The 17,738-nt window shown below is 34.4% G+C and overlaps 1 protein-coding gene across 1 annotated transcript; it reads left to right on the forward strand.

The window, feature by feature from the left end:
* The first annotated feature begins 8,941 nt into the window (after window positions 1–8,941).
* Window positions 8,942–14,464, forward strand: LOC111467043 (integrin-linked protein kinase 1-like). The gene is made up of 12 exons (XM_023111823.1): window positions 8,942–9,683; window positions 9,945–10,019; window positions 10,111–10,215; window positions 11,105–11,190; window positions 11,644–11,764; window positions 11,900–11,979; window positions 12,178–12,240; window positions 12,356–12,474; window positions 12,579–12,664; window positions 12,780–12,904; window positions 13,162–13,293; window positions 14,212–14,464. Exons 1-12 carry the CDS (start codon window positions 9,261–9,263, stop codon window positions 14,216–14,218), a joined length of 1,422 nt encoding a protein of 473 aa, XP_022967591.1. The 5' UTR covers window positions 8,942–9,260; the 3' UTR covers window positions 14,219–14,464.
* The last annotated feature ends 3,274 nt before the right edge of the window (window positions 14,465–17,738 follow it).

The raw sequence follows: 17,738 nt of genomic DNA on the forward strand, positions 1-17,738 counted from the left end.
CGCATAACTAAAGTCTTTTGGCTACTAGGCTAGGCTGGGCTGGACTGAAGCTGGTTGTGGAGTTTGGGCTGTGGGCTATTAGGTTTCTAAACTTTTTCCAATGGTGATAATCAATGGAAAATCCAATGTTCGTGGAGAGATTTCGAATAAAACAGGCAAAGACAACGAAAACGATCACGTGTAAACGTTAAAATACTCGTGTCTTTTATTAATCGGGTCAAAAAATGGGTCAAACAACAACTTGTGATTCGGTCAATGAAAAACTTTCATCCTGTCTTCATTTTATCCTCTTATTTTACCGAGACTTAAGGAGGGGAGAATATATACCCTTAAATATTGTTACATAGTTTTGGATGAACCCGTTGATACTTCAATAAAAGATTCAACAGTTTCTCATAATAACACCTAAAAAAAAGCTACAAACTGCATGTTATTGATGTAACATGTAATTTCACCCAACTATAGCTGGTAGGATTCCAACCGTGAGTCGATGTATAATTTCAGACTCACCCAGGTGCTCCTAAGCTTACCCTAGCTAATCCCTCGTAAGTTTAGCTCAACCAAAATTCAATTTTACCATGATATTTTGTTCATTCAGGAATCTATAGAGTATGTTATCATGTTAGATAAATGACTCTGATACCATGTTAAATTAACGCGACTCTCTCTATTGATATGAGGCATTTTGAGGAAGCCCAAAACAAATCCACGAGAGTTTATAGTCAAAGTGGACAATATCATACCATTGTGAAGAATTTGGTACGATGATACCGATGATCGGATTAACAAGTGGTGATTTGATATAACGTATAAATTAATATATTTTATAAAGAAAATTAGATATTAAATATTATTTATGGGAGTCCTAATGGGTAGACAAGTTGAGGAGCAACCAACCACGTGGTTTGGGCCTTAAATTCTGTGAGAGATCGCAGTATTTATGGGTCAATGTCGGGCTTCACCAAATCAGTGTTGACTCATTTATTCAAGTGGTTAAAAAATATGGTTCTTTTATTTATTTTTATTTTGCAAAGATATTATTTTTTTCTGAAGGGTGTGAAAACCTCTCCTAACATACACATTTAAAAACCTTGACAGGAAGTCGAAAGAATACAATATCTATTAGTGGTGGGTTTGGGCTGTTATAAATTATATTAGAGCGGGACACCGTGCGGTGTGCCAGTGAAGACACTAGGCCTCAAGGAGGGTGGGTTGTGAGATTCCACGTTGGTTGGAGAGAGAATGAAATATTCATTATAATGATATGAAAAACTTCTCACTAATATACGCGTATTAAAACTTTGAGGAAAATTCAAAATAAGACAATATCTATTAGCGGTAAGGTTTGACTGTTACATATTCTTCATTTCTTTTGTAAGAATTGAGACCGAGATTTCCTATAGAGCATTGAAATCAAAAAATTTCGGGTAGGAATATTAAAAAAAATATTAATTTAATAAAAAAACTTTGACCCATAATTTTCATTTTTAATATAATTTTTATTGAAAAATGTAATATTAAAAATAATATTATATATATACACATAAAATAATAGGTTAGTTACATAATTTTTAATTGAATTTTTTTTTTCTTATCTCAGTTAAATTACAATTTTAATCAATGATTATGAATTCAAACGACATAATTCAATTATTAGAGTATTATAATCGACTGAATTATGGATTATAACTCAACTGATTAAGATATATAAATTTAATCTCCTGAATTTTTAGTTTGGTATTTATTTAGTCCATAAATTTTTTAATATATCTATTTACTCTAATTTTTTAATTTTATGTCTAACGACTTAAAATTCAATATTATATTTATTAGATTAATTAAATTTAATTTCTTTTATAAGACATAAAATTAAAAGTTGATAATTTTTTAAACAAATTATAAACTATAGAATAATTTGAGCTAATTTTGAATTAAAAATTAGTGACGAGTAAATTAGGTTTGTTATTTAATAAATTTTTTTAATAAAAGTAGTTTAATTTAAAATATTTATAACTAAAATAATTGAGTAATTCCACGTAATTCCATCAATTTTCTTCCATAAATATTAAAAAGAAAAAAAGAAAAAAAGTATTCCGTCAACGGCAACGGTCTATTAGATTTCGTGTTTTAGACGCTAGGAGAGTGGGAAGCACGCGCGTTGACGTGGCACTCTCTTTAAAATCCTTCCGGTCCACCCTGTCACTTGGCCGACATGACTAGCAACTTCACCTTTAAATTTTCAATTTTATTTACAAAATATTTATAAACTTTTAATGTTTTTTTTTAATAATAACCTAATATTTTTTAATATTGAAAGCACGAGTTACAATACATTACGAACTTCGGTTACGAACGTCAAATATTCTCAATCTTCATAATAATCATAAAAATAAAGTTGAGTTGTAACTCTATTTTCGAGTTGGTTGGGTAAGAGGGTTGACCCGAACTCAAATCGAAAGAAAAAATCTATCCCAACCCAATACAAGTTTTATGATTTGGATTGGATAGTTCGAGTAAATCGAGTGCTCAAGTTATTTGAATACTCCTATCTCAAATAATCAGTACCCGGTTGGATGTTGTCGTTATCAAAGATGTATGAGTAGATAACAAAAGAAAGAAGATGGTCAAGCCAAGGGATTGGGTCTAGTTGATAGTGGGTGATTGTGAGTTGATGTTGCCCACTTAATTGGCATCTTGTGAGGTCTAGACTTGGTCATGTGATGACACATAACAATCAGATGTTAATGTTTTTAAGAAAATATCCTAACTTTATTATTAACTTCCTACCATATCATTTTTTTTTTAATTATACTCGGGTTTATGAATTTGTTTCGGTTATTCTTTTTTTTTTTAATTATTTAAAAAATATATTTATCTGCGATACATGTTGATTGAGTTAAAACGCATCACTAACTATCGATTATTCTTCATTTTCATCTTAAAAATAAGGTAGGTTGGGTTGGATTGTATTTCTATTTTTGGGTTGGTCGGATTGACTCACAAAAAAAATGTCAACTTGCGAACCCGTCTGCTATAAATCCTACGGGCCCGAAAGTCTGAAAGAACGGGAAAGCTGACCAAAAGACTATTCTATCTATAACCGACTCTTGTTGCCGAATCGAAGGGGCTTGACAACTTTTATGATTTGGATTGGATAGTCTGAATTGATTGGGTTCTCGAGTTATATGAATATTCTTATCCTTAACTTAACTTTATAACACTCATCATTCTTCTAAACCTTATTCATATTTGTCATTTCACAAATTATTAATTATAATTATTTCAAAAATTCATTAATTCATCGATATAAAAACAATAGTAAATTTTAAAACGAAATTATTATCAAACAAATCTAACTGGTAAATGTCATAATCCAATCATAAAATTCAATCAATTCAACTATTTGGTGACACGAAGAGAGAAAAGAAACTTCGGAGAAGAAGTCATCTCTAATGGTTGAATATTCAAAAAAACAAAAAAAAAAAAAAGTTTTATCTATTCGTTCAAACTTCTTGAGTTACACGAATTGATTAATATTGATCGGGTGCAATTATTGAAACGAGATCTCTGTTGAGATAATTTGTGCATCTATTCGTATATCGATTATAAAATTAACAGAATGATCTAACCGTTTAGATGTATTTATACGAACACATCCAAACAAATTTAGTTACTCTTATTTATGTGAATTTGAACCGTTCTTCAATTTTTTTGGGTCATATAAATTAACTCAAACGCTAACAAACCGACCTCTTCAATTTCAGATATTCATTTAGAAAAATGGTGTATTCGTTCACACATGAGTGCGATCTAAATCATAGATATAAAAAAAATTACAATTTAACCATTTTTATATGTCAATATCGGTAGATAAAAAGTCCACTCTAAAAATTGGGTATTTTTAGTTCACATTATTTTGTTATAATAAAATATAAAGTTTATATACACGTGTGTACGCACACGAGTAATATTTTTATAATTATATAAAAGACTAAAATCGAGTAAGTTTAATTATTTTTAAAAAATTTAGTTAGTCGCTTTTAGTGGATATAAATGTTGAGTGATAAATTTATATGATATAACGTTATCTAAAAATTATAAGTTTTGATTATTTAATATTATGTGTTGATGTTTTGAGTTGGATTGTGAACTCTATTCGAGTTGTTCGGGTCACCAATCTAACCAACCTGACGGATGATGTATAGCCTAGTGGTGGTGAGATCAAGACAACGAATCATTTATAGTAGGAACTATAATACAAGAAAATGCAAGGAATATTGCACAGAGAAAGTATTTTAGGCATATAATCACACAAGTAAAGATAATCACGACAACCAAAGAGATGAAAATTGTCATAATGCAAAGAGTAGGCGTAGAGAAGTTCAAAGGGTGAATTACCTCCCAGAAGTGGAGTGGGCAACTGATTAATGGTATAAGTTGCAGTGTTGAAAGCGTTAACCTAGAAACGAGGAGAAAGATGGGAGTGGAAGAGAAGTGTCAAGCTAGTTTCAGTCACAGTCACGTGACGGTGGTTTCTCTCAACATGACCATTTTGAGAAGGTGTATATGGGTAAGAGCGTTTGTGATGGATGTCAGAAGTACGTAAGTGAGCTTTGAAGCAAGTGCTAGTAAGTTCAATACATCTATAGCTTTAAAAAGTCTTGATATGAGCCGAATGTTGGTTTTTCACAAATTTTTGAAATTGAAGAAAAAATATCAAAGAAATCAGATTTAAAGTTTAGAGTGTAAAGTCGAGTGAATCAAGAATAATCATCCATCAAAATAACACAGTAAATAAAACTCAAATAAGATTTGATGGGGGAAAGACCCCAAAGATCACAATAAATAAGATCTAACACATAAGACCTATGTTCATTACGAGAATAAACTTATCGTAAGCTGACAGGTACTACATAGTGATGAAGAAACAATAAAGACGTAAAATAAAGATGTATTATTTTTATTTAAAAAAGAAATAACATAATAATTCATATGACGTTCGTAAAGATGCATGCCATAGGTAGAGTTTTCTGCTCTAGCACAAATAACCCTTCATCCCTTTTACTAGTCGCCACCACCCTTATTGTTTGACGATTTTGGACAGTAAAAAAAAATAGTAGTAAATTTAATGGAAACAAGAAAATTCCGACCTTAATTTAATAATTGAAAGAAGATTTTTAGTGAGATGAGGGACAACTAAGACATCTAACGAGTGAATATTTGGGACAAGAGAAAAGGTACCCGTGTGGATAATAGGTATGGAGGCATTGTTTTCTACGATCATAGAGTCCTTACTCATGTAATTCTTAAATTGATCCAAAATAGATGGATCGATGTTTATATGGATTGAAGTCCTAATGTTAAAAAACCAATCGGCAACCTTGGATCTAGCAATAGAACAAATCGTGTTGAAAGTTTCGACAAAGTGAACATGAGCAGAATCAATTTGAACATATCGTTGGTTGCAGTGGTGAGCATAATGGCCCATCGTGTAGAATATTTGGCAACAAGGTGGTCGACGACCTTAACCCAAGTGAGTTCGTCCTCACATTTAAAGTTCGATATGTTGATAATTTAAAGTTAGAAACGACACTTTGCCATCCCTACACAAACACAAAAGCTAGACTTTTTCTTGCTCCATCAAAATCCAAGACCTCTTTTTATAAAATATTTTGAGTCATAATCTTATAATATGAACCAAATCAAATAATGAATGTGTGATTTGATATGTAACAAAAACATTGGTCTAATTATATTTCATTTATTTTTATAAGAAATCAATCTCCCTTTTGCTTTAAAGTGATTTGATAAATGGAAAGGAATGTGTGGCCATTATGGGATTTTATTAATTAATATAAAGTTTGGCTAAATTATTGAAGTGAGGTAAAGTCCAAAGCTATGTGCTCAATCACGAGTACTAGACTTAGCCAATACTATGGCTTGAGTTCATTTCTAGTCGGCTCTTCGTGTTTATATACCCTACTTACTCTTATTCTAAGGGTGTAAGTCAACCATCGGGGTGTATTCGGGTTTTAGGGTGTACTTAGCCTCTCATTTTCTACTTTCTAAGGTCCATTTGATCACTACATTTCCTGTGCATAAGTCACAGTGCCCTCGTATGTCTCAGGCTCTCAATCTCCCTATCCATACGTGCCTACTACTGAGTGCTAGCCAGAAGCTCCCTATTTGTACATCATTCATCCAAACTAGAATAGTGTAAGACAGAATCCCCATTTACGTAACCCATAAGTAAACATTAGGCTCCAAAAGTTAGAGTGTGAAGTTTGATGTTTATTTATAGGTTAAGTTTACTTAAACGAATGACTATGTAGTAAACTAAACATTATATTTAACTCATAGAGGATAAGATTGCCAATGACGGCATAAAACCTTCTCTTCTTTCATTGTAACATCACATTATGAATCGAAAAGAATAAAGTTTCTATTTTAGCTTCGTTGAAAACTAAGTTTTTTATTTACAAGTTCTTGTGTTTTAGACTTGCGTGCTAGAGTCATTCAAGTGGTGTTGATTAAACTTTTATGTAGTTATTCGAATTACGAATTTAGAAACAAATTTTCTTTTACTTTTCTAAAACGAAAGGTTAACCCACACAATGTCGATCATATAATATTTTCAAATGTTTTGGATTCATGGTTTAACATTCATTAAACTACCCAACTTTTATTTTACTGTTTATCCGCGTTAAGTGAGTGATTATTCCTAATCTCTTCGTTTAACTAGCTACTAAGAAAAAATGTTTGTGTCGGTTAGACAAATACAAACATAAACATTACAAACACTCAAAACTAGATCGAATGACAACAAAGAAGCTTTAACCCCACGATTGCATAAACCGCTCAAAGGTCCCCTCCTCTTTCTATAGGCTTCCTTCTAGGAATTTAGAACTAAATAGACGAAGTAAGGCACATGGTGTAACTATTTATGACCAATACGAGTCATTTCAATATGTTTTATAATTTTCTGTACATCACCTAACATAAAATGGCTCAAATCAAAAGAAGATTAACTCGGGAAGATGTACCTTGTGAGTATAGATAGTGACTTTCAATTCTCTCAAGTTTTTTTTTTTTTTAACCATCATATCCACACGGTTGCTTTTGTTTTGAACTTTATAACGTATTTTTGGAATTGTGTCTAATTAAAACGTCAATTTCATAATTTTATCAATTTAATTAAGTTTGTAAGACAAATTATTCCGTATTTTTTTTTATTAAATTTGTCGAGAAAACAAAGTAAGACAAACAATAGAAAAAACGAGTGAGATCATATATTGGTTGGAGGGGAATAAAACATTCAGAGTGTCTAAATTTCTCTCTCTAATAGATGCGGTTTAAAATCGTGAGGTTGACGAATATACGTAACGGGACAAAAGGGACATATCTGGTAGCAGTGGGCTTAAACTGTTACAAATGGTTTGAACATAAGCTCTTATGGTACGATGGTAGCCATGAGAGCTTATACTCAAAGTGGACAATATGATATCATTGTGGAGAGTCGTCGTGTTCATCTAACAGGTACCAGTGAGATCACTAGACACGAACTAAAGTTGTAACGCCCCCTACCCAAGATTCGAAATCCAGATCTTCTTCTCAGTTCTAAGAATGAAAACTATTCCCAAAAACCAACATAGATTCTTTTAACACGTTTTTTCCTCACTCACGTGCACCTTAGGAAAAACCCCAAAAAGGTACCCAATATGGAACCGTTCTAAGCAAAACACCCTTGTCGGTATACATAATAATTTTAAATTTGTTTCAAGTTTTTCTTCGTCATTTTATCTTCAGGATTGTTCTCATTCGAATGTAGTGTCGGTTCATCTTCTCATATTGAAATTTAATATATAATAAATAATAATTAAGTTAACAAATGGATAAGGTAGTCACCCACTTATAATAGAAACCATCATTAAACTCGAGTAATGGAAAATAAAATAATTTAATTTATGAGATATGATGAAAGTAGAAAACTAATAATATTATTGAGACCATCTACACCATAGCTTAAGCTATTATTTATGTGTTAATAAATTGTAATTTAATTGAAAGCTACTACATTATTCATTTTAAAATAATTTTATTCTTTTTTTTCTTTTATTATCTTATTTAAATTCTATGGTATCGTTTTTTTTTTGTTTTGTTTTTGATAGGAACGTTCATGAATTGAGTTGAAATAATCGTTTGGATTAGTATCACAATTTGAACTGATTGAGTTGGTGACTCGAGTAACTTGAATATAGCTCATACCCAATTCAATCCCATGTTTTTAGGTTGGATTGAGTTGTCGAATTGTTCTTTTATTTATGGTCTGAGTTGAGTTGAGTTGTTTGGTCAGAGCAATTAGAGATGTCACGGGGCAGGTAAGGACATGGAAGCATTCCTCGTCCCCATCCCTACTACATATTTCATTTCTCGTCTCGAAAAAATTCTTCTTGGAGCGAAAATTCAAGATTTCGTGGAGGTAATTTTTTCAATTTATTATTCTAAAAAAATAATAAGTTTTCATTTTTCAATATAAATGGCAAATCATACCTAATATTCTATTAACATAATTTTTAAAAATTTAAATTAAAATTTAAAAAATCTACCGTATTTAATTAAATATTACAATTAGCTAATTTATTTTTTTAATATATACATTTTCATTAATATATTTATAATAAATGAGACGAGAAATTGAATATAATTCCATCTCCGACCCTATTTATTAGATAGGGAAAATAAAATGTTTCCATTCGAATTCCCCTCGTAGTGAGAACGTGTCTTCACGAGTAAAATGACACGGTTTTTTTTGTCCTAATGTTTTATAAATAATTTAATTAGAGAAAAGAAAATAATTTCCACCATAAATCATATAATTTCTAAATATCTTATAAATGTTTTTTTATTTATTAAAAAAGAAAAAAAGAAATTGTTTAACAACTTCCTTCAACCTCCAACCTCCTCCGTTCAATCATCGGCCATTCCCTTTTTCTCTCTTCGTCTCTCCACCACGCTTCTTCCGGATCTTCCATTCCATCCCCTTTCTTCTTCTTCTTTCTTCTTCTTCTTTCTTCTTCTTCTTCCTTTCTTCCCTTTCATGTTCCCCCTTTTACCTCACCATCTCTCCGCCCTGTTTCCCCCCCTTTCTCGCCGTCCAGACCTTCCCCACCATTCTCTCCGCCGCCAATCTCTCGATCCGACCCCCAATACCCAGTTTCTGATTCTTCTTCTTCAATTTCACTATTACGAACCAACAACGAATGGAGAATATAACCGCGCAATTAAAAAGGGGAATATCGCGGCAATTCTCCACCGGCTCCTTACGCCGGAGCCTCAGTCGACAATTCTCCAGGCAGTCGTCTCTTGATCCGAGGAGGAATAATATGAGATTTAGCTTTGGGAGACAGTCTTCTTTGGACCCTATTCGGCGTTGTCCTGATGAGGAAAATGAACTTTCTGTGCCCGAGAATTTGGACTCCACGATGCAGCTTCTTTTCATGGCTTGCCGTGGCGATGTTAGAGGCGTTCAGGATTTGCTTAATGATGGTACCGATGTTAATAGCATCGATTTGGATGGTCGCACCGCTTTGCATATTGCTGCTTGTGAAGGCCATGCTGAGGTTGTTAAGCTTCTGCTTAGCCGTTGGGCTAATATTGACGCTCGTGATCGTTGGGGGAGTACGGTATTTCACTGCATTCCCCATTTTCCTTCCTTTTCTAGCTTTTGTTGGTGTACTTAAACCCATATTTGGACCAATTTCTGTAAGATCAGGAGAACAAAACACTCTTAAAGGATGTGAAAATCTGTTCCTAGCAGATCGTGTTTTAAAAATCTTGAGGGGAAGTCCAAAAGGAGAGCTCAAAAAGGACAATATTTGATAGCGTTGGACTTGGGATGTTACAATATACTTAGTAACCCTTTTGTCTTGTCTCATTCTTTGCAGGCAGCTGCAGATGCTAAATATTATGGAAATACAGAAATTTACAACATTCTCAAAGCACGAGGAGCAAAAGTTCCGGTAAAACATTCAATTCTTTATCCTTATTTGTAACTGAGAATCAACGAATGCCTACAACCAACCCCTTTTAATCTCATCTTCTCTGTTTTAGAAATCGAGGAAGACACCAATGACAGTTGCAAATCCTAGGGAAGTTCCCGAGTATGAGCTTAATCCATTGGAGCTTCAGATTCGAAGGAGTGATGGTATATCAAAGGCATGCCCCTTCACCATTTTTGTTAATCATTTGCAATGATTCATAAATTATGTAGATTGTTTCTGGCTACCTCTTGAGATTTGCTTGTGAGTGATTTCGTTAGAAGCGATTTTGGAGAACTTGTTTTGTTGTAGTCAACTTAAGCATATCTCAATTCGTTGGAACATAGTATTCTCCCTTTGAAAGACTGTGAGATCCCACATCGGTTGGGAGGAGAACAAATCATTTTTTATAAGGGTGTGGAAGCTTCCCCTTAGCAGACGCGTTTTAAGAACCTTGAGGAGAAACCTGAAAGGGAAAGTCCAAAGAGGACAATATTTGCTAGCGGTGGACTTAGGCTATTACAAATGGTATCAGAGCTAGACACTGGGCGATGTGCCAGAGAATTGGCTGAGCCCTGAAGGGGAGTAGACACGAGGCGGTGTGCCAGCAAGGACGCTGGGCTCCGAAAGGAGGTGGATTATGACATTCCACATCGGTTGGGAAGGAGAACGAAATATTCTTTATAAGGGTGTGGAAACCTCATTCTAGCATATGTGTTTTAAAAACCTTGAGGGGAACCCCGAAAGGGAAAGCTCAAAGAGGACAATATCTGCTAGCGGTGGACTTAGACTATTATATAGACGCTCAAATCTGCATCCTTTTCTCCACACTTATAAAAAAGTGGGTTTCATATAATTAAAATGACTTAATGCCAAATATGATGCAAAAATCGTTCTAAAACATGCTTGGCTTACCACGGACTAGCTAAGATTAGGGTATTGAATTGTTCATTCAATCACTATTTGTTTATTTTTTTTCATTCATTGTTCTTCATGTGTTCTATCTACATCTTCAAATTCAGGAATAATTTTTCTCACAATAAGTTTTTACTTGTATATCTTTGCAGGGGACATATCAAGTTGCCAAATGGAATGGTACAAAAGTGTCTGTGAAAATTCTTGATAGAGATTGTTATTCTAACCCGGATTCTATGTATGTATTCACTTGAATCCTGTTATGTTTGATTGACTTTGAATGATTAAATTATGTATCTGTGTGTATAATTCTTCTTCTAGCACTTAAATTTAGAAAGCCTACTATTTTTGCATCTAATTTTTAACTCAACGCCCTGTTTTTTGCTTTCGACTGTCAACCAACCAATGTATAAAATTATTTTTGCGACTACAGGTTTGAGCCACCAATTTCAAGGAAAGGGGGTGGTGCTTAACCGTTGAGCTATGCTCATATTGGAAATAAGTACCATTTGCATCTTTAGTACCCTACAGTTTTACCGTTCGACAAGCTTAGCTTCTCACTGCTTTTCGCTGCTTAAATAGTTGGAACCAAATAAATCTCTTTCACCATCATGTTTGAAACTATTTGTTTAAATTTTGTATATCTCATGTATATTATGATTTTTTTCTTATTTTCTTGTATTTCATACAGAAACGCATTCAAACACGAGTTGACATTACTCGAAAAGGTCCGACATCCCAACGTAGTTCAGTTTGTCGGCGCTGTTACCCAGAATTTGCCAATGATGATCGTTTCCGAATACCATCCAAAGGTATGGATGAATTAAAATTATTTCGTCGTGTTTGATAGCTAGCCATTTCGTTACATATTTCGTTCCATACAAGAAGAATGAAGATCAGCTTTTATATCAACTAATTCCTTCTTCATTTTACATTTCATTTTCCAGGGTGATTTAGGTTGCTATCTTCAAAAGAAAGGTCGTTTATCTCCATCAAAAGCCTTAAGATTCGCCCTCGATATCGCTAGGCAAGTTCCGTTTTTCTCATAATTTATTAACATTTATAAATGTTATGTTACTAATTCCTTATCAACTAGCATATTGTTATTCTATACATTTCTAAGACGTTTCCTTTCGATGTTCGATCCCTCTCGTGATATTCTGGCTCCAAACCCGGAGTCTTAATCTTCTAGATTGTAACGTTATGTAAATCTTTTTATTATCAGGGGAATGAACTATCTTCACGAATGCAAACCCGATCCGATTATCCACTGTGATTTAAAGCCAAAGTAAGGCAACCATATTCGAAAGTCAGTCTCGGGATGATAGTTGCTTTAGTTTGAGATTTAGTCTGCACCGTAGACGTATTCATTTTTAATATTGGAAGTTTTTGTAAGGTGCCAGAAATATTTTGCTGGATAATGGAGGACTACTCAAAGTTGCTGGCTTTGGCTTGATAAGATTGTCAAAATTGTCAGCTGACAAAGCAAAACTAGCTCACCCAGTGGTTATTGACCATTCAAGTAAGTTGTCACATTCAATGATAAGAATATTTTAGACCTTTTTTGTACTCTACTCGTGAAAACAACGTTTTTATTGAAATTTTGATTGTTTATTTGTTTTGTAGACATGTACTTAGCACCCGAAATTTACAAAGATGAAATATTTGACAGAAGCGTTGATGCATTTTCATTCGGTCTAATTTTATACGAGGTATCTACAATTCGATTGTTCGTACCATTTAGAGTTGAAAATAACTTCGTGTAACTTTGGTTTCGTGTTTGATAGTGATTTTGATTATGGATTTGTGTTTGGTTTTCATGGAAAGATGGTTGAGGGTTTTCAGCCACTCCATCCCAGGCCTCCAGAAGAGGCTGCTAAAGCTATTTGTGCAGAAGGAATGAGACCTCCTTTTAAGATCAAATTGAAAAGTTATCCGCCTGATCTAAAGGAGTAAGTGTGTCGTTTTTCAGTTGTTATACTATAAACCGAGTAGCTTATAGTATATGAATGTTTAATGTCCTCTTACGAAAAACACGACATTATTTAAGTGTGTTGAAAGATATTGCTGGCTCTGCGTATTACTTTAAGTTGGTCGGGTGATGTTTAAAAGTACGGTAGACACAATTCTCGACCAATATGGTTGAATAGAGAATAAGATGTTGATATGGATTTTGAGGTATGCTGATATACAATGCCATAAAATCCAGATTGATTGAGGAATGCTGGGATCCAGAACCTGTTATGAGGCCTACTTTCTCTGAAATTATTGTAAGGTTGGATAAAATAGTTGCCAACTGCTCAAAACATGGATGGTGGAAGGACACCTTTAAACTTCCCTGGTATGTTCTTTTCCCTATAAAATGCTTCTCATGTCGTTTCCTTTTTTCTTGGCAATCATTTTTTGTTCTAAAAGTTCACAATTTGGAATGAAAATGACTTCACCTCAGTTGGAGAGGAGAACGAAACATTCTTTATAAGGGTATGGAAACCTTATTCTAGCATATGCGTTTTAAAAACCTTGAGGGGAAGCCCGAAAGGGAAAGTCCAAAGAGGACAATATCTGCTAGCGACGGGTTTGGGCCATTCCAAATGGTATAAGAGCTAGACATCGGACGATGTGCTAGTGGAAAGCTGAGCCCTGAAGGAGGGTGGACACGAGATGGTGTGTACCAGTGAGGATGCTGAGTCCTGAAGGGGGTGGATTGTGAGATCCCACATTGATTGGGGAGGAGAACGAAACATTATTTATAAGGGTGTGGAAATCTCTTCCTAGCATACGTGTTTTAAAAACGTTAAGAGGAAACCTGAAAGGGAAAGCCCAAAGAGGACAATACTTGCTAATAGTGAGCTTGGACCGTTACAAATGGTATCAAAGCCAGACACCGAATGATGTGAGCCTTGAAGGAGGGCTGACACGAGACGGTGTACCAGCGAGGATATTGGGCCCCAAAGGAGAGTGAATTGTGAGATCCCACATTGGTTGGGGAGGAGAACGAAACATTCATTATAAGGGTGTGGAAACCTCTTCCTAGCAAACGCGTTTTAAGAATCTTGAGGGGAAGCTCAAAGAGGACAATATGTGCTAGTGGTAGGTTCGGACCGTTATAGAAAAGTAGAAAACTAGAACGGAATGCCATCAATGAACTCGGTTTTAACTTTCAACTTGAACCAAATAAGTTTATTGAAATCATCTCTGTGGGAAGTAAGCTGTAGTGTGCAAAACATATGAATAAGAACAAGTTTTGGATTGTGTGCAGGAAATAAGAAGGTAGAGGAACTCAACTCACTGTCTTCAGAAGTGGGCAAAGTGATAATGAATGAAGAACAAATCTCATAACATAGAGAGAGCTTCATTGTTGAGATTATTGAGAACACCATTAATGTTATTCAAAGCTTTTCTGTTTCTTCTTAAATTATGTCTCATTCATTTTCAATTTGTATTGTCTCAATGGACTGGTGGGATTCCTGTGTAAAATGTGTGCAAAAGCATTATTGTTTCTTTTCTGTTTTTTTTTTCTCCCTCTTTACCAATTTAAAAGGAGAATACGATTTCGAAGTCAGCTTTCCTAATAGAGCACCCCGTCTTTTGAAGTCAACTCTCTTGTAGACCTGAAAAATCGAGAGATACATATTAGTCATAGTTAGTAGAGTCTAAAGCTGAATATGATCCATTAGTGATGCAATAGTTCCTATGGTTTACCTTGAACTAGTAGTTTCATAACTATCGAAACTCCTATTGTAGATGCTTCTTTCTTAGTTTCGCCTCCTTCTGCCAACACTTGACACTTTCTGTACGTTTTGAGGGACTGACCCTTCGAAACCCACTTTTTGGTCTTCTTTCCACTTGTTGATAAATGTTGAATGTATAACACTCTTCCACTGTTTCAAAGTTCAAGCGTATATCATAAAATGTGAGTTTAGTTGACGATTAAACTAGAATAGAGAGTTTATAAACTATTAGATTCGACAGTAAACCTAAAAGGAAAATAGGATTGAAAAGCTATCGCTCTTATTTCAAATCGTCAAAACATCTTCATTCTTATCACCACGATAATAAATCACAACCTCCAAATCTAATAAATAACAAATCTAGACTACAATCAATATACTATTATTTAGTATTCTTACAAAATTCAATTATGTTTGTTAGCATCCGTTTCTTCGAGGTTTTGAACAAATTTAAATCTAATAATAGCCGGTTATATTCAAGTTTATTACAAATGGGGTATGGGTTTGAGATACAAATAAAAACATAATATAAAAGACAACAAAGTGAATGAACTAACAACTCCAGACAACCCCTTTGTGACCATGCAGCTCCCGAATACTCCCCCACTATGATGGGTAGTTAGTGGACACTTGAAAAAAAAATGTAGAAATAGATGATTATAAAATTACTCATAAAGTAACCTACTTGTGGGCTTTCATCGCATCCAATCCCTAGTAGGTTAATAGTGTTTTTCTCTAGGATCTAAGAAGTTTGTGCCTAATTCTACAACTATCTGAAGTTCTACGGAGGCCTTTAAGTTTTGAGTGGTTCTTTGGTTGCTCACAAACCCACTCAGTTCGAAGGTGGTTCCCCCATTTTCTGGCACTGTGAGTCTACTAAGACGATATATCTTAGCTTGGGGGGAACTGACTTCATTGTTCTCTTGACTTGATAAGCTTGCATGCTACAACAATGAAGGGTCAGTATCTTGGGTTGAGGTGCGACCATTTCATAACTTTTTGGACTATCTAACATCATCTCTTCTTAACATCATTTGTGTAAGGTTAGTTGGCAACCTTAAACACAGGGCCATAGTGTCACACTGAATCAGGGGGAACAACCCCATGTGCCAAACAACTACTAAGTTTAGTCACGTGGTTTCACTTCCCTCTTAGATAGATTTATTGTATTGTGACCCTATATAGGAAGCTTGTCGCCATTTCCACAATCACTTGGTGCACTCATCCTGAGTCAACTACGCGTGTAGTCTCAACTTCCCTCTTAGAACCAATTTACAAATTTGTGGCCTCATCCTTTGACCTGTTCTTACACTTAATAGAAGCACTCACTTTGAACCAAAATTGGAGTAAAAAAATTGATCAAAGTAACCCAAGTGGCAAAATGGTCATTTTGACCCATTCCTAAGGAGTGGTTAGCTACTAAACCAAAGGAGAAATGAAGGAAAAAAGAAGGAAAAGGAAAAGAAATGGAGAAAGTTAGGATTTGGAGGGAGGAAGAGGGAAACTAAAACTTGCTCCAAACAATGGTTGCCAGACGAAATTTGGCTAAGAACTCTTCTCTCGTTTGCTTGGAGAGAACCAATCCGAACACTTGTGATATGAACCAAGAGATATCAATCATGCAATATAGTTCAATGAAGATGCGAAGAAAATGTTGTTGAAATTATCAAAATATATTTCAATTCATACCGAAAAAGAATGAAATTTCATTATTATAAATTTTGGATGGATTACCATTTAGAGTTATTGTATTTCATTAATGTATTTTATGACTTTTAATTTACTTTCGGTTACATTTACATAAGGGTTAATTATGGCCATAAAGTATGAATTTTATGACTTTTCGGAGATGTTAAAGAGTTTTCATTTTGAGAATATATAAAGTCATATTTGTTAACTTAGAAAATAGAGTAAAAGGAGCCTTTGTACTTTCCTTGGCTAAATTTCTTTACAATTCAATGTAGTTTAAGTTGCATATAGAATCATTCAAACGCGACATGATCAATCTTGCTTGTGGAGTGATTCGAATCTGAAACAAGTGTTCTTGTGTTGAAATATTTGATAACAAGTTAATCTGAATTTACTAAGACTAACTTACCACATCTATCCAAGAACAAATGTTGAGACATACTTACGAATATATAGGAATTGACAAGACAACACGTGCAAGTTGTGAGAATAAGAGGAGAGCGAAAGAGAATTTTGTGTTTTCAAATCACGGAAGTAGAAATTCTATTTTTTGTTTTTCGAAACAAGCTCGAGCTCTCAAGAGTCTACGTTATGATTTCATTTATAAAGCAGAGGTGAGTCTAAAAAAAAAAAAAATTGAAAGTTCGTTTATAGCTCTATGCATATTATAAATTGACACATTTATGTAACAGCTTAGGCCCACCGCTATCGAATATTGTCCTCTTTAGATTTTTCTTTTCGGGCTTCCATTTAAGGTTTTTAAAACACTTACTTGGAAGAGATTTCCACACTCTTCTAAAAAATGCTTAGTAGATGTTTCCACACTATTACAAAGAATGTTTCGTTCTTCTCTCCAACCGATGTGGGATATTGCTAGCACTCGTTCCTCTCTCAAATCGACGTGAGATCTCTCAATCCACTCCCTCCGAGGCTCATCGTTCTCATTGGCAACCACCTAGAACCTAGCTATGATAACATTTGTAGTGGGCTCAGCGTCCTTGCTGGCACTAGTTCCTCTCTCAAATCAATGTGAGATCTCTCAATCCACCCCTATTCGAGGCTCAGTGTCCTCACTAACACACCGCCCAAAACCTGGCTCTGATACTATTTGTAACGGCCCAAGCCCACCGCTAGCAAATATTGTCCTCTTTAGACTTTCTTTTTCAGACTTTCCCTTAAAAATTTTAAAACGCGTTTATTAGAGAGAGGTTTCTACACCCCTTATAGAATGCTTCGTTCTCCTCTCCAACCAATCTCGAACCGATGTGGGATCTCACAATTGATAATCATTCCACTTGTTTATGATCCTTAAGAAAAGCCTTCAAAAAAAGAACAATAACAAATAAATAAAATAAAAAACCATTCC

The sequence above is a fragment of the Cucurbita maxima genome, unplaced genomic scaffold (genome assembly GCF_002738345.1).
Source record: "Cucurbita maxima cultivar Rimu unplaced genomic scaffold, Cmax_1.0 Cma_Scf00032, whole genome shotgun sequence".
NCBI lineage: Eukaryota > Viridiplantae > Streptophyta > Magnoliopsida > Cucurbitales > Cucurbitaceae > Cucurbita > Cucurbita maxima.

What these genes read in the sequence shown, in the direction of transcription:
- LOC111467043 (XM_023111823.1), top strand. Translation starts at nt 9,261, where the DNA reads ATGGAGAATATAACCGCGCAATTAAAAAGGGGAATATCGCGGCAATTC. An exon ending in CACGAGGAGCAAAAGTTCCG is followed by an intron (nt 10,020 to 10,110) that starts GTAAAACATTCA and finishes TCTCTGTTTTAG; the next exon opens with AAATCGAGGAAGACACCAAT. An exon ending in GGAGTGATGGTATATCAAAG is followed by an intron (nt 10,216 to 11,104) that starts GCATGCCCCTTC and finishes ATATCTTTGCAG; the next exon opens with GGGACATATCAAGTTGCCAA.